This window comes from Rhincodon typus, chromosome 33 (assembly GCF_021869965.1).
Source record: "Rhincodon typus isolate 14 chromosome 33, sRhiTyp1.1, whole genome shotgun sequence".
In the NCBI taxonomy this organism is placed as follows: domain Eukaryota; kingdom Metazoa; phylum Chordata; class Chondrichthyes; order Orectolobiformes; family Rhincodontidae; genus Rhincodon; species Rhincodon typus.
This window is the reverse complement of record NC_063364.1, coordinates 965,530-986,219: the sequence shown is the minus strand read 5'-3', so window position 1 is coordinate 986,219 and position 20,690 is coordinate 965,530. Positions and strand designations below refer to the sequence as shown.

At 43.3% G+C, this 20,690-nt stretch overlaps 1 protein-coding gene across 1 annotated transcript in view; it reads left to right on the top strand.

Moving 5' to 3' along the window:
• The first annotated feature begins 5,777 nt into the window (after positions 1 to 5,777).
• chsy1 (chondroitin sulfate synthase 1) overlaps positions 5,778 to 20,690 on the top strand; it is a 33,276-nt gene continuing 18,363 nt past the window's right edge. The window contains exon 1 of the mRNA XM_020516771.2: positions 5,778 to 6,839. Within this exon, the coding sequence (XP_020372360.1) occupies positions 6,063 to 6,839 (777 nt within the window). The 5' untranslated portion in view covers positions 5,778 to 6,062. The remainder of the gene's footprint in view (positions 6,840 to 20,690) is intronic.

The following is a 20,690-nucleotide window of genomic DNA, read 5'->3' as shown; positions in this document are numbered from 1 at the left end:
GAACCCAAGTCCTCAACATTAGCCTGGGCTCTGGATTACTAGTCGAGTGATATTAGGACTAAGCCACTGCCTACAGCATTCAAGTACAGCATGCTTCAAGATGTTTTGCCAGTGCTGGCTCTTTAAATATGTGATTGAATGCTCCTTGAAGTTTACACTGCAGTTTGAGGCTACAGTATTTAAAGGGGAGCCAGCACTAATTGAAGGATCACTATTTTTATATGTCCAGCAGTAATTACAGGACAGAACTGTACTCTGCACTGCCACGTGGAGCAGCTACCTAACCACCTAACACACTGGAAAACAGGATAACTTACACAATTGAGGCAAATTTTTGGAGTTATCATGCTGGTCACAGGTTACATTACAGAATCAAGTTTTAAAAATTGAAAACTACAGTTTTAAGTAAGCTATGTATGACAATTTGTAACCTTGGTTTGGATGTGATTGCTCAATATAATTCAAAGGGAGAAACTTGCAGAGGTGACATGAAAATAATATTGTTTTTTTTCCAGGAGTTGGATGCAGTACAATGTGGTGTAGAGCTCTTGCTCAAAATTCATCCTAAAAAAAATTTGATGCACTGTTTGGTGGTAGAAGTAGATACATCCTGATCAGGCTCTGGCAAAAAAAAATTCTTGAGAATTATGCTGCTCTAATTCTGTAGAGGACAGTCTTAGTAGCCTTGAACAACTCAAGAAAAATGCAAGTATGGAGCAAGTGACTGGCACCATTAATTGCACTCCTTTTCATTTTCCTGAGATTTTAAATTCCCTCCCCGTAAACTCTGTTACAGTTCGCAGGTAATTATAATTGTTACTACAATAAGCCAGCTTTTACAGCTGGTTCTGATGACCTGGCAGTGGATTGATACCAGTGTTTTGCATTCATTAATCAAGGCTTTTAAATGTGGCTCAAATAAATTGTTTCCTTTCAGAGTAAAAATAAGAATTTCTGAGCCAAAGGCACCAACGGTGAAGTTTCAGCAAAATACCTGAAATTAAAAAAGAACACTGGTGTTCCAGGTAAAATATAAACGTCCAAAAACACTAGAGGGCCAGTCACAAAGATTAATGAACCTTCATCAGGCTTTGAATTCAAACTAAACTGTTAAGAGAAAATCCTTTTAATAGCATACTTTTTTTTATTTTTGGGAAGTCAGCAACACCGGATGGGCCCTAATTTATTTCTATCCGTAATTACCCTCGAGACAGTGGTGGCAGGATGTTTTCTTGAACCAGTGTATGTATGTACGTACCCAGTGCTGTTAGAGAGGGAGTTCCAGGATTTTGACCTAAAGCGAGGAAGGAACAGTGATGCAGTTCAAAATCAGCACTTTGTGTGATTTAGAGGGGAACTTGGGAATGATGATGTACCCATGAATGTGTCCATGTCCTTGATGGTGTAAGGATTGATAACCTTTTTACATGGATGGGGAAGGGGGCACGTTTCAGCTTAACACAACAATAAACTTTTAATGTGCTCTTTTGGTTAAGATGCAGAACTGGAGAGAGAGAAAAAGGTTAAGCCCCAAGTCCTGATCTCTAGGAGACAAGTTGGGGATAGGGGTTGAGCTTGAAAGTGGAGTTTAACTGACAATGACATTGGTTCACCTCTGATAGGTAAACTTGTACAAGCTGCACAGGGCAGAGTTCCAAAAATGGATGCCTTTCAGCCTGGATTTGTGCAGGCAGGAGGAAGGGTGGGAGCGATGAGGAAAAGAGTGAATCTGTCCCTGGCTCAGTCTCACACACACGCATCTACGCTTTTCTTCCATTCCTCTCAACCCCATAACCCTTTATCTAACCCAGTCCTCCCCACTCCTTACTGCCTCAGCCTCAAACTCCAACACTATTTCCCTCACCTCACTCCCTCCATCTCTCTCGCCTATTCCCCCTCAGAGGTGGAAATGTGGGACCTATGCAAGCTTCTGAACGTGTAACAGGACCAACCTATTTGCAGGAATAGAGATAGCAAAAACTGCAGATGCTGGAGTCAGAGTCAATACAGTGTGGAGCTGGAGAAACAGCAGGTCAGGCAGCATCAGAGGAACAGGAAAGTCAACATTTCGGGTTTACATCCTTCATCAGAACTGGTGTTTTGTGGAAATGTTTGCTAGTGCTGTTGGTGGAGGGTTAAAACTAATTTGCCAGAAAGATGGTATACGACATGGAGGTACAATTGGGCGTGATGCACCAATACAGAGAGGAACAGCTAAGTCAGCTTGGCAGGCAGAGTTTATATAGTCAGGTTAAGACAAGGGAGCATGAAAAGACTGGATTCCATTTCATTTTAATGCAAGGAGTCTTGTTACCAAGGCAGATGAGTTGAAGGACCTGATTAACACATAGGGATATGATATAACAGCTATCATGTTTGAGGGAGGGACAGACTGGAAGCTTAATATTCTGTGGTATAACTGTCATACAAAATGGATAGGAGTGTAAAGAGGTGTGTAATATCAATCAATAAGTCAATTACTGCAGTCGAGGGATGAAATCATTGTTCCTCAATTGAGGACAAATGGGCAGAAATTGAAGACAAAAAGGGGACAGTCACATTGTCAAGAATGTATTATAGATCCCCAAAAGAGGAGCAATAAAAGCAGAATATGGTCAATAATTACAAGTGTAAAAATAATAGGATAATAAGAGTATGGGATTTCAATTTCATTGATATTAACTGGGATAGACAAACTGAGAGCCTCAGAAGGGGTGGAATTCTTAAAATGTATCCAGGAGAGCTTTTTAAGCCAGCCTGTAAAAAGTGCTACTAGGGAGGGTGTGGTGTCAAGAAGTAGTAGAAATCTGTTGGGGTGCCTTTAAGTGACAGTGGTAATATTTACATAGTTATGGAAAAGGACAAAGATGCACGAGAAGTAGAGGTTCAGGACTGGAGAATGCCAATTTTAGTATTAAACAGGATCTGGCGAAAGTGGCCTAGAAGCAGCTACTTGCACGAAAATCTACATTACAGCAGTGGGCGTCATTCAAAAGGGTAATAGTGCAGGGCCAACATCTTCCATTAAAGATGAGGGGTGAGACCAACCAGTCCAGAAACCCTGGATGTCAAGGAATGCACCAGATTGGAAAAGGAATAAAAGGGAAGATACCAAGGGCTCAAAACACCACAAGCCCTAGAGACATATAGAAAGTGCAGGTGGTTGCTTAAAAGAAAAAGATTAGGGAAGCATGGAAAAAAAAAAACATTATTTTGCTCGCCAAAGGCACTTTTTAAATATATTAGCAACAAGAGGATAACCAGGGAAAGAGTGCCCATTAGGAACCAAAGTGGCAAAATGTGTAGAGCTGGAAGATGGTGAGGTTTAAATGAGTATTTTGCTTTTGTATTCCTTTATGGAGAAGGATAATGTAGGTATAGAAATCAGGGAAGAGAACAAATGCATTTGAATAAATAATTGAAGGAAATTTTAATGTTTTGAGTGGTTTTAAAAATTGGATTGATCCCCATTTTCATTTGTTCTCGTGATGTACATGCAAATGGTAAGAAAATATTTGGAAAAAAATTGAGAAACAGAATTAATCTCTACTTGGACAGAAAAGGATTAAACAAGGATAATCATAGCTATACCAAGGGAACATAGTGACTGATGGGTTTAATCGAGTTTCTCGTGGTGGTGATGAGGTGTGTGGAAAAGGGGAGTGCTGTTGATGCAGTTTACGTGGACTTCAGCTTTTGACAAGGTATCATGAGAGACTGGTTGAGAAGTTAAGAGCCTGTGGGATCCAGGAGGCAGAGTTTAATGGTCGAAGGTTATTTTTGTAACTGGAAGCCTGTGTTCTGTGGCATACCACAGAGTTTGGTGCTGCATCCCTTGCTGATTGCAGTGTACGATAATACTTGCTACATTCATGCCTAGATCATTTATCAGTAAGTTTGTAGATGATCACAATAATTGATTGTGTAGTAAATAGTGAGGAATAAAGCTTTAGACTACAGGGTCCATAGTCAAGCTGGTCAGATGTGCAGAACGTTGGCAGATGGAAGTTGATCCTGAGAAGTGAATTGATATGTTTTGGGAGGATTAACAAGGCAAAGGAGTACACTATGAATTTGTAGGATGCTAAGATATACAGGAGATCTTGGTGTATGTGTCCACAGATCTCTGAAAGCAACGTGATAAATATAGCTTATGGAATATTTGATTTATTAGTTGAGGCATTGAACAAAGAGCAGTGAGATTATAATGGATTTTAAGTTGTTAGTTTGGCCACCGGTGAAGTAACTGGTATTTCTGGTCACTGTGCTATTGAAAGGATATGATTGCGTTAAAGAAAGTGCAGAGAAGTTTTATGAGGATGCTGTCTGAGCCGGAGTGTTCAGCTGTAAAGAGAGACTCGATAGGCTAGAGCTTTCTTTAAAGCAGAGAAGGCTTAGGGGGTCCAGACTGAGTGTACAAAATTTAAGAGGTAGAGATAGGGTATGTAGGAAATGATTTAGCCCTTAGTAGAGGAGTCAAAAACCAGGGGCCATTGATTTTTAAGGTAAGGGGCAGGTGGTTTAGAGGGTATTTAAGGAAGATTTTCCCTCCTGGAAGGTAGTGGGTATTTGGAAGTCAGTGGGTATTTGGAAGTCACTGCCTTAAAGAGTGGCAGAGTACAATCCGTCAGAAGTATTATTTAGATAAACACAAATCACTGTAGCTATGTGCTGAAAAATGAGACTACAGCACATAGGTGCTTCATGACTGGACAAAATGGGCTGAAAAACTTTTTCCATGCAGTACAACTGAACTGTCCTGTCTGTGCAATTCGAGGTTGAGGGAAAGCCCCAATCACAGCCAGTCCAGCTGTAAATTACACAATGCACAGAAAAAAGGGACCTTTGTGTACAAGTCCATAGAACCTTGAAAATATCAGCACAAGTGGATATGGGATACTTGCCTCCTTTAGTTGGTATGTAGGAGCAAGGAAGTCTTGTTGCAAAGTTATAAAATATTGGTTAGGCCCAGACGGAATAATGTGCATTGCTAGCCACCACACCGGCGGAAGGATATGATTGCACTGAGAGGGTGCAGAGAAGATTCACCAGGATGGTGCCTGGGATGGATAGGCTGGATTTATTTTCTTCGAGCAGAGGAGGCTGATTGAGACATGCAAAATTGAGAGGCATAGATTGTGAGAATCTTTTCCTCATGGCAGACCTGTCTAAAACCAGATAGCATAAGTTTAAGGTGAGGAGTAAGTAGTTTAGAGGGGATGTGAGGATTTTTTTTCTGTGGGTGGTAGAAATATGGAATGTACTGTCTGAGGGAATGATGGAAGCCGGTCCTTTCGCAGCATATAAGAAGCATCTAGACTAATGTTTAAAATGCCAGGGCGTAGTAGTTATTGACCAAGTACAGGTAAATGGCTTTAGTTGTAGTTGGTCATCATCGACATGTTGGACTGAGGGGCCTGTTGCTATGACTATTAGTCACGTTAAAAGAAGAGACTCAGCTCCAGTATCAACACTGGGTGTGGAGAGGTTTAACTCTGTGGGACGGTAGTTAGTGTGTGAATTTTAAGTACCTCTCTCCAGCTGTAAGTTTGTGCTCTACTTTGAGTTTGACTGTTGTGGTCACACATCACCCCAGGTCCAGCGCACAAAAATCAAGGCACATATTCGTGTGGAGAAAGTGGTGCAAGGTGAAGGTGCTGCCTTTCCGATGAGCTGCTGGCTGGAAAAGATTCAACAGCTGCGCTTCTTAGAAGTGGGGATTGTCCTGAACGATATATAGTCACCGTCAAGGAAAAAAAAATGATCAGTTTCATCTTCTTGTTTGTGACAGGTTCCCACACAATCCCCGCAGGCTGTGAAAGGCACTATGTAAATGTAATCCTCTCAGTCCTGAGGGCGGTATCTGTAAGAGGTGGGCCCTACTAAAGGAGTTTGATGAGGGGCGGGCTGGCCGTCATTAAAGGCACTGCGGGCGGGAGGATCCCGAGTAATGGAGCGGCCGAAGGCTAAAAGGCCAGGCCGGGGCTGCTACACTAACACTCCCGTTGACTGAGGCGGCTGGCAGGCACTCTGCAGGGAAGACGGCAGGGGAAAGGCCCGGGATGGCGCCCCGGAGCAGGCACTCCTGGCTCGGCCTCTTCCTGGGCCTGGTGCTCGGTTTCGCTCTCGCCTCCCGGCTCTTGCCGCCCGGAGCCGGCCCCCTGAGCAGGCTGCAGCAGCGGCGGCGGGGTGGAGGACGCGGACTGGTTTGCGGCGGCCACCCGGGGCAGGGAGGCGGACAGGTCCCGCCAGAAAAAGCCGAGGCCTCGGACTCGCGCTTGGTCTACGTGGGGGTCATGAGCGCCAAGAAGTACCTGAGAAGCCGAGCGATTGCTGCCCAGCGGACCTGGGCCCAGCATATCCCAGGCCGGGTAGAGTTCTTCTCCAGTGAGGGCTCGGACCTGAGTTTGCCGCTGCCCCTGGTCGCCTTGCCCGGGGTTGATGACTCGTACCCGCCGCAGAAGAAGTCCTTTCTGATGCTCAAATACATGGCGGAGCGGCACCTCCAGGCCTTCGAGTGGTTCGTCCGCGCCGACGACGACACCTACATCCGCGGCGAGCGGCTCGAAAACTTCCTCCGGGGCCTCAACAGCAGCCAGCCGCTATATCTGGGCCAGACCGGCTTGGGCACCCCGCAGGAGCTGGGCAAGCTGGCACTCGAGCCCGGTGAGAACTTCTGCATGGGCGGCCCGGGGGTCATCCTGAGCCGGGAACTGCTCCGCCGTGTGCTGCCCCATATCGGCCAGTGTCTCCGGGAGATGTACACCACCCACGAGGACCTGGAGGTGGGCCGCTGCGTGCGCCGTTTCACCGGCGTTCAGTGCGCCTGGTCGTACGAGGTAAGGGAGGCCGGGGCGGCAGGAGAGCGCCTGCCGGAGCCCCATCATCCCCATCCCCATCCCATCCCCGTCACCCCAATCCCAATCCATTCCACACCCCGCCCCAGCTCTCCGTTATTGCAGAACTCCTGTATAACAGCTTTGCAGATGGTTTTGAGTTAATATTAGCTTTTATTTCAGAAGTTTAGTCTGGTAAATTGGAATCCTCTTTGAATTGCAGCAAGCTGCTGCACATTGTGGCCAGATGAATGAGTACCTAATGAGCAGTAAGTAACTATAGCTTAACTGATTGCAGTTGTCTGTCCTAATTAAGGCAGATAAAATACATTTGCTCATTACAGTTTGCAGTGCCGGGACGTGAAATTGGATAGTAGCGTGTGGATTAAGCCCTTGTCTTTTGACTCGAGCTTTCCAAATAAACACCTGCAGATTTACCTTTGTTATCTCTTACCCTTTTTCCCCTTTGCCCTCTTTCTCATTCTGTGCACTTTCTTGTTTCCATTCTCCCTGGCAGCAGCTGATTTTGCTCCATGATCTGTCTTTTCCTCATCTCAACATTCTCTGTTTTAAATGCCTGACCTTTTCAGTGGTCTGTTTACAGAACTCTGTTACCGTAATCTGTTGGTTTACGTTACTGTGTGTGTTTATCCGTTTCAGTTATATCACTAGCCTCCAGTATTTTAGAATCCCTAGAGTGTGGAAACAGGCCATTTGGCCCAAAGGTCCCCACTGACTCTCTGAACAGTATCCCATCCAGACCCATTCCCCTACGTGTAACCCTGCATTCCTATGGCTAACACACCTAGCCTGCACTATGGGCAATTTAGCATGGCCAATCCACTTAACTGGCACAGCTTTGAACTGTGGGAGGAAACCCACGCAGACACTGGGAGAAAGTGCAAACTCCACACAGATAGTTGCCTGAGGGTGGAATTGAACCCAGGTCCCTGGCACTGTGAGGCAGCAGTGCTAATCACTGAGGCGCCCTGTTTTTGGGTATTAGATTACTCACTTCGCAATAAATTGTAATATTCAATTTCTCCTGTACTTGTCCTGTATAGCACACTGCCTCATTATTTCCACGATCCTGTTACTCAACAGAAAGTTGCGTATGGCTTTTTGGTCATGTAAAGGCCATCTGGAATGGGTGGAGATCCTGATCCTGATCCTGATCCTTGGGTCACGCGATGTTTGCGGCAGCTCAGGGTGGTTGGACAGTTTTGCATATAGAAGGAGGTAGATGACTTGTTTCGAGGATAGAACACAGTATCGGACTCTGGGGCACACTTATGTGATTTGGTGTTTGCTGAATATGGTAAGATGTGCAAATTTTTTTTTTGTTTGGGGAGGGGCTGTCGTGTGAGAATGGAAGGCAGCATTGGTTTAGTAGGAGCAGTGCTGAAATGTTCGTTGAATAAAGGCCTGCTATCTGTTTCTGAAATGGGTGTTGCTATCTTGTTGTCTTGTAGCTGACTATCCTCAGCAGACCTGCAGGCACTCGGTTACAGATCATGCTACTGATCGTGTAGATCCCAGATAAAGGCATGGTATTTTTACCAGATCTACTTCTGGTGGAGCAGTTTTAGATGTGTGCACATCTGACGTGTGCAGTGTGGGGGTGTAATTATATGCTCTTTGGGCCATCTGTCTGGGATAGCAATGGGCAGTACAAAGCAGTAAACCTATATATGACAAAATCAAAGGACATTTAATTAACACGGTGTCAGTACTATGACTTCTGCAAACTCTGACCAAAGTCTGCAGTTAGGACCAGAGAGAGAGCACAAATGCCTCCTTTTTGTGTACGATCATTCTATCAGGGTGGATTTTAAAAATAATAGAACACAGAATAGTATAGCCCACGATGTTGTGCTGAACATGACACCAAATTAAACTAATCCATTCTGCCTGTCTATGGTCTGTGTCCCTCCGTACCTTGCATATTCATGTCCTTATCTAAAAGTCCCTTAAATGTCCCTATCGTATCTGCCTCCACCACCACCCTTAGCTTTGCATTCCAGCTACCTGCCACTCTGTTTGTTTTTTTTTAAGAAAAACTCTCCCCTCACCTTAAATGCATACCCCCTAATACTAGATATATTAGTATTAGACAAATAGGGTTAAAATAACTCAGCAGAGATGTGGGATCCGGGGAGAATACCAACAAGTAACACCCAAGAAAGGGTGAATAGGCCTAGGATAGTAAGTTAATAGGGTCAGAGTAGGGGTGAAAGAAACAAAGTCTAATTCACGTATGTATGTCATAGAGTTATATGGCATGGAAACAGATCCTTCAGTCCAACCAATCTATGCTGACCGTAATCCCAAACTAAACTGGTCTTACCTGCCTGCTGCTGGCCCATATCCCTTAAAACCTTTCCTATTCATATTTGCATCCAAATGTCTTTTAAAAGTTGTAACTGTACCTGCATCCATCACTTCATTAAGAAGTTCATTCCACACATGAACCACCCTCCGTGTAAAAAAAATTGCCTCTTCTTTAAATCTCTCTCCTCTCATCTTTAAAATGTGCCCCTAGTCTTGAAATTCCCCATCTTAGGGAAAAGACAACTACCATTAACTCTATCTATACCTCTCATTATTTTATAAACTTTTATTAGGTCACCTCTCAACCTCCTACGCTCGAATGGAGAAGTCTGAGCCTATCCAGCCTTGCCTTATAACTCAAACCTTCCATATCTGGTAATATCTTGGTAAATCTTGTCTGAACCCTCTCCAGCTTGATAATATCCTTCCTGTAACTGGGCGACCATAATTGAACACAGTATTCGAGAAGAGGCCTCATCAATGTCCTGTACAACCTCAACATCATGTTTCAACTCCTATACACAAAAGACTGAGCAATGAAGGCAAGCGTGCCAAATGCCTTATTAACCACCCTGTCTATATGTGTTGCAAACTTTAAAGAATTATGTACCTGTGCCCCTAGGTCCCTCTGTTCTACAACACTACCCAGGGCCCAACCATTAATTGTAGAAGCCCTACCCTTGTTTGTTGTACCAAAATGCAATACCTCGCATTTATCCAGATAGAACTCCATCTGCCATTTTTCAGCCCATTGACCCATTTGATCAAGATCCCTTTGTAACCTTTGAAAACCTTCACTGTCTACAATGCCACCAGTTTTGGTGTCATCTGCAAACTTACTAACTGTGCCTTCTATATTTTCATCCAAATCATTCTATAAATAACGAAGAAAAGAAGTCCAGAGCTGATCCCTGCGGAGCACCACTGGTCACAGGCCTCCAGTTTGAACAGCAAACCTCCACCATTACTCTGTCTCCTGCCATTAAGCCAATTGTATATTCAATTTGGCAAGCTTACCCTCAATTCCATGGGACATTACTTTAGTAATTAGTCTACCATGCAGTACCTTGTCGATGGCTTTACTTAAGGTCCAAATAAACAATGTCGACTGCTCTGTCATCAATCTTTTTGGTAACTTTCTCAAAAAACTTCTTCAAGTTTGTGAGACATGATTTTCCTTGCATATAACCATACTGACTATCCCTAATCAATTTTTGCCTGTGTAAATGTCCATAAATCCTTTCTTTTATAATCACCTCCAATTTACCCACACTGAAGTCAGACTCACAGGTCTATAGTTCGCCGGTTTCTCCTTGCAACCGTCATTTAATAAAGGTGCAACATCAGGCACCGCATAGATGATGCAAATATTTCTGTTAGGTGTCTCTCAATTTCCTCCCTTATTTCCTACAACATTGTGGGATACATTAGATCAGGTCCTAGCGATTTATCCTCCTTTTATATTCTTTAAGACCTCCCGAACATCATCTTCTGTAACGTGAACTGTTTCTAAAACATCAGTGTTTATTTCTCTAGTCCCCATTTCTTTCTCCACAATAAAAGCTGACGTGACATATTCATTTAGTACCTCTCCCATCACCTGGGGTTCAACACAAAGTCAACGACCTTGATCTTTGAAAGGTCCTACCCTCTTTCTGGTTACCCTCTTGCTCTTTACGTATTTGTAGAATCTTTTGGATTATCCTTAATCTTATCTGCCAATGCTATCTCATATCCGCTGTTTGCCTTCCTGACTTCTCTCTCAAGAGTGCCCCTTACACACTTTTTATATTGATTAAGAGGTTCAATTGAACCAAGTTGTCTATATCTAAAAAAAATTCTCTTTTATTCTTGACTAGAACTTTACTATCTTTAGCCATGCATTGTTCCTTAATCTTACCAGCCTTACCCCTCACTCTAACAGGAACAAAATACCTCTGAATTCATGTCATCGTACTCTTGAATGCCTCCCACTTGTCTTTTAGCTGTGAGCATCTTCTCCAGTCAACTTTTGAAAGTTCTTGCTTCATACAGTGTTAAGTCATATTATCATATTTCCACATGGAAATAATAGATTTGGCACAAGGAAGGCAAAACAGGGATACAAGAGGTTTGGAAAGATTGGGAATAGGTAGCAGAGCTGGTGGTATTAAGGAGAGCATGTCTATGCTGGAGAAGGAGAATGACCCTTCTGGGACATTGACAGAATTGATTTAGCTAGAGGTAAGGATCAAAAAGTGCAATAGCATTGTTTGATCGTTGGATTTATCAAATTTAAACTGTTTTTGGGAATGAGGTGTGCAAAGTAAATCAGGTATCAGAGGAAGAACATTTCAGGGGCAGTGAACACTGCATTGTAAGTCTTTTTTTAGGGTGACTAGAAGCATAATGAACAATCTGGAATAGGAGTAGCTAACTGGGGGGAAGCTAACTTTAATGGGGCAAGAATGGCCCTGCATTGGATAAGTTGGAGTGAAAGGTTGACAGGAAAAGCAGTAGCTGAAAAATTATGGAAGAGGGCGCATGGTACCAGGGACCCGGGTTCGATGCCACCTTGGTGACTGTGGAGTTTGCACATCCTCCCCATGTCTGCATGGGTTGTTGCTGGGGTGCTGCAGTTTGCTCCCGCAGTCCAAAGGTGTGCATATTTGTTGGATTGGCTTATAGTGTTCAGGGATGTGCAGGCTAGGTGGAATAGCTATGGTAAATGGAAGGGTTATGGGGATAGGGTGGAGAGCTGGGTGTAGGTGGGATGCCCCTTGGTGGGTCAGTGCAGATTTGATGGGCTGAATGGCCTCTTTCCAAACTGCAGGGATTCTATGATTTTATGAAGAGATGGTTCGGGCTTAGTCTCAATAACTCCCCTCAAAATAAATCCGAAGCTCTGTGGATGTCATTAGTCACAAAATGTCAAAGTTTCTAGGTGATACAAAGCTTGGATGCATTGTGAACTGAGGAGGGTAGTGTTGAACTTTAAAAGGATATTGAAAAATTGACGGAGTAGGCAGATAGATGATGAACAGAAACTGAATGTGGAGAGGTGAGAGGTGATATGTTACAGGAGCTGCAGCAGAACAGGGACCTGGATGCATATACATTAGTCCATTGAAGGTGGTAGGAGAGGTTGAAAGAACAGCTAATAAAGAACACTACTCCAGGCTTTATTAATAGGAGCATGGAATACAAGATCTAAAAGGTTAACTTGAATTTATGTAAGACACTAGTTCAGTCTTGGCTGGAGTATTGTATCCAGTTCTGGGTACTACATTTTAGGAAGGATATGAGAATGTTGGAGAGTATGTAAGAAAGAAAGAATGTGTTCAGGAGAAGAATTCTGTTATGTGGATAGATTGGAAAGCAAGGACTGTATTTGCACTTTTTTTGGGATCCTTTATCTTGATCACTTTATGCAGTGGAAATAACAAATCAGTACTGACGAGCAGAATCAGAACAGAGCCTGGGACAATCTTCAATGTGAAAGATGAGCAGGCAAATCTCCATTCTGTCTGGATAGTGTTTGTGATGGTGTGGGTGGGACTTTTCACAGTACTGCACACGTGGAACAGATGGGTTCCCTTAACAGTCGGGATACCTTCCAGCAGCCTTGGGCTTTGCTCACTAGATTTCTGGTGCTTGATTGTCTTAAAGAGAGGAGTCAGCTTCCCATCTTAAGTCAATGTCCATGGAAGAAAAATAAAATTATCCCTGGTGTTGTTATAAACAGTTTAAGCTTTTCTACACTTACAACAAGCTTGAAAATGTTTTATTGTCGTCAAGTCTGATTTAAGCACAAAGCCAATTTTCCAGATGTGTATTTGGGGATAGTCTATTGCACAGGATGACAGATCAAGTCATGAATCAGATTTGATTGATTTAATTTGTTTCGGCCTTGATTAACGTGTATGTTTGAATTTTTTTTTAAAGACCTAATCCTAAAGATGTTTAAATACTAGACAAAAATCCTAAAGAACTGCAGGTACTAGATTCTTCAGTACTGAAGAAAGGCCCTGGATGCGAAATGTTAATTCTGCTTTCTCTCCACAGATGCTGCCAGACCTGCTGAATTTTTTCCAGCAATTTTTGTTTTTGTTTCAAAAGATATTTACTTGAATGGAATAAACCAGAATGAGTGCATCACATAGAGCAGTCAGAATTTATCTTGATCTAGATCTCCAATCAGATCCTTTACGTGAGTGATATCGTAGGATGTCTTGCCACTTGTTAATCACAATCATTCTATGACTGAGTTAGTAACTTCTGATAATTAACTAATTTTCTAGCAGTTGAGGGTAAAAGATGTTAAACATGGTTTTCATTTAGCAATGTAATATTTTACATTTCAGTCATTTAATAACTTGGGACATTGGGCACCTGATCTTGAACACCAATGAGCAGAAATAAAACCATTCCTAATTTTAACCCCTCCTTTACAAGTTACCTCACCAAGCATCCCCAGAATGTCTGTACTCTGTCTAGACATTCTAGTTCCCAAACTAATGTATTATCCAAGTGCTTAGTATGCCCCTGTCCCTCCACCATGCAGTGCCAGGTCACATTCACATCAAATGTTGAAGCTTTTTTTTTAAATCAGACTTTGTATCACAGCAGCTTCTGTTATTTAAAACTCATTCCTTGTGTTTCATTGGGGTTCCCGTTGTGATGGTTGTACAGAGGCCAGTAGACTATCAGTTAATGATTCGGTCCAGGACCATGTAATGTTACAAACAATATATAATTTATTTGTTTCTTTTAGCAATAAGTTTCTGATCTTTGAAATAAAAGTTGAAGTTGCCATAGTCCAAGAGGACAATTAAGGATGCTGTCTAAGAGAGAGTGATGGCTGGTGGTTTAACCTGAGGATCACCACACCTCTGAAGCATGAAGTCAGGACCTTCTTGGTGATAGCTGATATGGGAATTAAATCCATGCTGTTGGTGTCACTTTATAGCGCAAATTAACCATACAGCCAACTTATAAATAATGTCACATTCCCTTGTGATTCTTCACCTACATGTAGGCACTTGGGCAAGTTCAGTCAGTTGCCCCAGTTGGTCATTTCCGTTGTGTTTCATTTTTGCTGAAGCGTGTTTAATCAGATCCAAGGGCAATGGAAGATTATCGAGCCTGTGATAAATGTAGAAAAGCTTAAACTGTTTAAACAACACCACGGATAATTTTCTTCTTCCATGGACTATGTCTTGAGATGGGAAACTTAATAGTTTGACATCCTCTCTCTTGAAGTCAAGTACAAGAAATCTAGTGAGCAAAGCCCAAGGCTGCTGAAAGGCTTCCTGACTGGTAAGGGAACCCATTAGTTTTCCTCTCGATTTTCTTCAACTAGTTTTCAGAAACATTCAGATTTTTCCATTTATCAGAAGAGAAACCTCAAGTACCAGATAAAAATGAAAAATTTCAGTTACACAGATCAGTCAGCATCTGGAGTTTTAAAAATCAGTCTTGGTGGTTTTGGGTGGGTGTTTCTGATCTCTGCTAATGACCTTTGCTCAAAAGCCCAGAAGGTCATAGAATCCCTACAGTGTAGATAGAGGCCATTTGACCAATTGAGTCTGTACTGAACCTCCCAGAGCATCCCACCCTGACCCACCCCCTACTCTCACCCATTGTAAATCGCTTGGACCTGATTAGGTATACCCTGGAACTATGTGGGAAACTAGGGAAGTGTTTGCTGGGACCCTTGCTTGGATACTTGTATTATCAATAGCCACAGGTGAGGTGCCGAAAGACTGGAGGTTGGCTAATGTGTCACTATTTAAAGAAAGGTGGTAAGGATTAAATGCCAGGTTATTACCATCCCCAATAAGAGACAATCTAGCCACTGTCCCTTGACATTCAGTGGTGTACCATCACCGAATTACTATTAACCATCACTGTTAACATCCTGGGGGTTACTGTTGACCAGAAACTGAACTGGACTTGCCACATAAATGCAATGGTCATGAGCAGGTCATGAGCCAGGAATACTGTGTTGAGTAACTTATCTTCTGACTCTCCAAACCCCGTCCACCATCTACAGAGCACAAGTTAGGAGTGTGATGGAATACTCCCCACTTGCCTGGATGGGTGTGGCTCCAACAACATTCCAGAAGCTTGACACCATCCAGGCCAAAGCAGCCCTCTTGATGGGCACTGCATTATATTCACAGCATTCCCTGCTGATACTCACTAGCAGTTGTGTATACTATCTATCAGATACACTGCAGAAATTGCCAAAAAATTCTTGGACAGCACCTTTCAAACCCATAGAAACTGACAGAACTGCAAATGCTGTTAATCAGAAATATAAAAAGAAGTTGATGGAAAAGCTCGGCAGGTCTGGCAACATCCGTGAAGAGAAATCAAGAGTTAACATCTTAGGTCCAGTTCTGAGGAAGGGTTACTGGACCTGAAATGTTAACTCTGATTTCTCTTCACAGATGCTGCCAGACCTGCTGAGCTTTTCCATCAACTGCTGTTTTTTGTTTTTGTTCCAAACTCTCAATCTGTTCCATCTGGAAGGACAAGGGCAGCAGATATGTGGGAACACCACCACCTTCAATCTCGCCTCCAAGACACTCACCAACCTGACTTGGAAATGCATTGCTATTCCTTCACTTTTGCTGGGTCAAAATCCTGGCGTTCTCTCCCTAATGGGTCAACCCACAGCAGGTGGACTACAGCTCAAGAAGGCAGATTGCCACCACCTTCTTGAGGGCAACCAGGTGCAGACAATAAATGCTGGCCATGAAGTGATGCCACGTCCCACAAATGGGGTAAAAAATCTGTTTTTCATTGTTTCATTTTAGAAACACTTAGCAAGAGTCGTGAAAATGGGTGGACGTAGTGGCAATGTGTTTAGTTATTGAATTTAGGTTTGGAATGAGGCAAGGTTTCGATAGTGGCTCTCAAATCTAGGTCAGGCCTTTGAGACTAAAATGCAAGCTAGTGTGAGGAAACTGTCCAGGATGTGTGTAAATGGATCTACTTTAATAAACTCGCCTAGGAAAACAACCTTTTTGTATATTGTCATCTTGGATTAGCGTGTCAGTTTTACAGTCCATTTGCCTTTAAAGCTGTAACAATAGTTTTTCACTTGCATTCGGATCTTTCCCTCACTGGGTAGGGATGAAAAAAGCCTCTTGAAAAGAGTCCTGCCACAATCAGCAACCAGTCTTGGCACATGACATTTAAAAGAGAAATGAAGTAATTCTGGTGTATGAGACGTCAAAATTTTGAAGAATGAAAGCCAAGTTGTTAAGGGACAGGGTTTTGAATAATTAGCCAGAAGGAACCCAACTGACGTCTTTTTCTATCGTAGATGAACTTGAGTGTGGATATTATTTGCTTTGGAGTTTTGTAAAGGATTTGGTGAAATTGCTTCTCAACTGTGACAGAAGTCAGAGATTTCTAGGCCAGAAAGCAGCCAATGATAATGAACATGGAAAAAGAGTAAAGACAGGGAACCGTCTGCTGATGGATGGTGGATCCACTTAGGGGCTTGGGAACCTCTCACTATCACCCTGAGCTCTATTAAAGTGTTTTATGCATAAATTAGAGTTGGTAGTACAAATCTTGAGTATTGTTTAAAAAACATTTTTTAAGCTTTCCTAATACTCATCAATACAATTTACAAGGATACCAATTTGAGAGGAAAACCAACATTTTATACTGCATGTGAAGAAGGTGAGGATTTATAGGCATGTGGACTATGATAGAGGTATTGCTGTGAAGAATGAACCACTTAATGCTGATTTAACTGTTAACAGCTGGATTTTGTTTTAAATTTGAACAAGGCAGGTTGACTCTGATTAGTCAAGGCATCACCCTGAGGAATAAACCAGCAAATGGCTGTTATCTATTTTGTTCAATTGGAACAAAGTGTAGCTGTTAATTGTTAATCATCATTAATTAGTGCATTTGACATGGCAATGTCTCTGTCAATCGGCCCAGTCCTCTTGTGCAGAAGTGTTAAGGTATTGTTTACTAAATTTTAGCTTTAATGTAAGACTAAAATTGGGCTGGACAGATGTGTTAGGGCTAGTAATTTTGCATCCGTGCTATTAGTCTGAATTTGAAAGATTTTAAATTCTGTTTGGAGCCAGTATAAACATCAAAGTGCTACTGTAGACAAATGAACATAACCTATTTATGTAGCTATACATATTTGTAGTTTTTGTGTAACTTCTAATAAACCAATGCCACCTATTTTCATACTCTTAAACAATCCTATCCAGTTGATTGCAACTGGCTTCTCAGCACTTCAGAGTAACTTCAAATTGCTTAACATGGAGTGTAACTGCTCAGTCCTCACTGTACTCTTTTTGTTTATTGATGCTTTAACTGATTTTTTTTTTTTCTAATTCTTTGCCAACTCTTTCAGTGAACCTGGCACTTTGTAAGACCTGTGGGATTCTCTAGTGGTTGGACATTGCAGTACAGTTTGTTCCTTTATTCTTTCTCAAGTCACTCATTTAATGAGTCATTGAGAAAAATCTCCCAACATTTTCATAAGGTCTTTAAAATCTCCAAATGTACCTAGAAAAGTGAGCTATGCTAAATAAGGCTTGGGGTGCTGGGGTCTCTGTTCTGCACTTGGCACAAACAGGCCTTGTGCACTGCAACAAAAAACAAGGCACTTTCTGTACATCTGCTCTGAACATAGTAAACTAAACTGCACATTCCTTGCTAATTCTGGCTTGCTCTGGGCCCTAACTCCCACCTGGAGCAGATTCTGTTTTCTTTGCTCGGGGCATAATCAAGAAATTCAATCTGGGCCTTATGTGAAAGGAACCTTTAGTGGGATGTACGGCAGGGGAATCTGAAGTATTGGGACACTAATATTTGCACTGATAACAAGTAGTCACTGGGGAGTTGCACAAATTTGGCAATTCTAATACATGTCTAGGTTATGTTGCGAACTGTGACTGCTAAATTGTGTAAGCGTATAAAGCATGCTGAGTTTTGAGAAGCCACATCAAGGTTCCAACGTCCTGAGAAGTCTTCTATTATCTCTGCAATTTTTCAATGACACTGTGGCATTCTTCATTGGTTTAAAACAAACTCCACAGATGTGCATCCCAGTGTATACTTGTCTGGTTTGTGCTTCTGCTTCTAATAGTATGGGGGTATTGGATATTCTGACATCCCCAGCCCCACAACTGTCCACTCACCCACCTGCCTGCCTCCCAGCATACCACCACGAGGTAAGAGTGACAGCCCTTGACGTCAAGGCTGCATCTGGTGTCAAGGACCCCTAGCAAAATTGGAATCAGTGGGAATTGAGGGGGTTGGTTTGAAAGTCGCCACTGGTTTGAGTAATACCTGGCACATTAAGAAAATGGCTGTGGTTGTTGGAGGTCAGTCATCTCATCTCCAAGGCATCTCTATAGGAGTTCCTCAAGGTTATGGCTGAGGTTCAACCATCTTCAGCTGCTTCATTAATGACCTTTACTCCATAAGGTCAGAAGTGGGGATGTTCATTGTGCAGTGATCAATGTTTAGCACCATTTGTAACTCTTCAGATATTGAAGCAGTCCATGTTCAAATGCAACAAGACCTGAATAATATCCAGTCTTGGGTTGACAATTGGCAAGTAGCAGTCACACCACACAAATGCCAGGCAATGACTGTGTCTCTTACTAGAGAAGATCTAACCACTACCCCTGACATCATTGGCGTTCCCATCCCCCATTATCAACATGCTGGAATTTACCATCGATTTACTATCAACCAGAGCCTGGTCTAAACTGGACTCACAATCTTTATATAGTAAGAGCAAGTCAGAGGCTAGGAATACTGCAGTCATTAACTAACCTCCTGACTTCCCAAAGCCTGTCCAGAATTTATAAGGCACAAGTCAGGAATGTGATGGAATACTCAGTCACTCTTCAGCAGAGGGCGACTGAGATGGAGAGGCATCACTTTGGCGCATACATTAGAGCCTGAAAGCAGTAACCTGCATTGCAGAGCAGATTGTTATGCATGATTGACGTCGCGATGGCAGTTGGAGATAGAGGCCACGGAGCCGTGGGGTGGGGTGTGTTGGAGGTGGGAGAAAGGGAGGGTGGGAGATTACCAGAGGGAGAGTGAGACTCCTGCTCAAAGAAATAGGTGAGGAGGTGGCGGAGAAAGAGTTCAACATCCAGACATGTACGGAATTCGTTGATGTGTGGGTGCAGGGAAATGAATGTGAGTCCTTTTACTGAGGATTGATCTTTCGTCCTCAGTGAGGGGGGGGTCTGGGAGGGAATGGTAAATGCCCGGCAGGGCTTGGGGCTAGGGCTAGGTGTAGAGCTGGAGCTGGGTGTGGGTGTGTGTATGGGGATGGTAATGTAGGCGGAAGCGGAAGTGACATTGTCGACGTCAGTGGCAGAAGTCGTGGTCAGCGTCCGAGGCAACTGCATGGTTAATGGCACCGGCAAATTAAAAATTAGGTTGTGGATAGGGTTAAGGTCTAGTGTGATGGAGGAGGTCTGTGTTTGGAGGTCAGCACGAGCAAGTTTGGTATACTTACGGTCCTTGATGTCCAACAGAGCGGAGAAGAAGCATTGATTGAGGGTGTGGATCCTGCGTAGAATGAAAAACAGTAGAGGTCTTTTGCAGGTCTGGGACAGAGAGAAGGGCTCTGAGCTGGGGTAAGGGTGACTATAGTGCAAGAAGATGCCAGTGCATGGCTGCAAGTGTGGAGCTGAGGATCTGCAGAGAAAACTATTTCTGCAGGCTCTGGATGTATTGTAGATAACAGTTGTTGCAGTTGGGTCCAAATTGGGATGGCCTGAATGTTGTTTGGAGTCCACAGGGTATGAGCCGGCTGAGTAGGCAGGTACTGAGGAAGGAGATGTGGATGTAGTACCAAGTTTGTTTCAGTATGTGGTCGAAGAGCTTCAGGGTGGAGGAGATTACCAGAGGGTTGCAGTGGGAGAGAGATCCACTGAGCTCTTTCCAGAGGGAGGAGTATAACTTTTCTAAGGGCATCCTTGGAAGCGGCTTCGCAATAGGGTTTTAAGTCACTTGGAGATAGCAAGAACGGCAGATGCTGGAGTTAGAGACAACACAGTGTGGAGCTGCAGAAACACAGGTCAGGCAGCATCAGAAGAGCAGGAAAGTTGACGTTTCAGGTCAGGACCTGCCATCAGAACTGGGGAGGGGGAAAGGAGCTCAAATAAATAGGGGGGAGCTGGGGAATGGTAGGTGGGATGGTGATAGGTGGATGTAGGTCAGGAGTAGTGGGGATTGGTCGGTGGGATGGATAGGTGGGGAGGAAATGGACAGGTTGTGCCAGGTCAAGGAGGCGGGAGAGAGGAGGGATGGCATGTAGAATTGGCATAGGGGGCAGGTATTCAGGTTCCTAGATCATTAGGATCTTTTCTGGAGCAGAGGTGACCTGTTCGAAAGGGATAGGTTGCACCTAAACTGGAGGGGGACCAATATCCTGGTGGGCAGATGTGCTAGTGCTGCAAGGGAGGGTTTAAACTAGATTGGCAGGGGGGTGGGATCCTCACAGGGAGGAGGCTGGAAGGAGATACA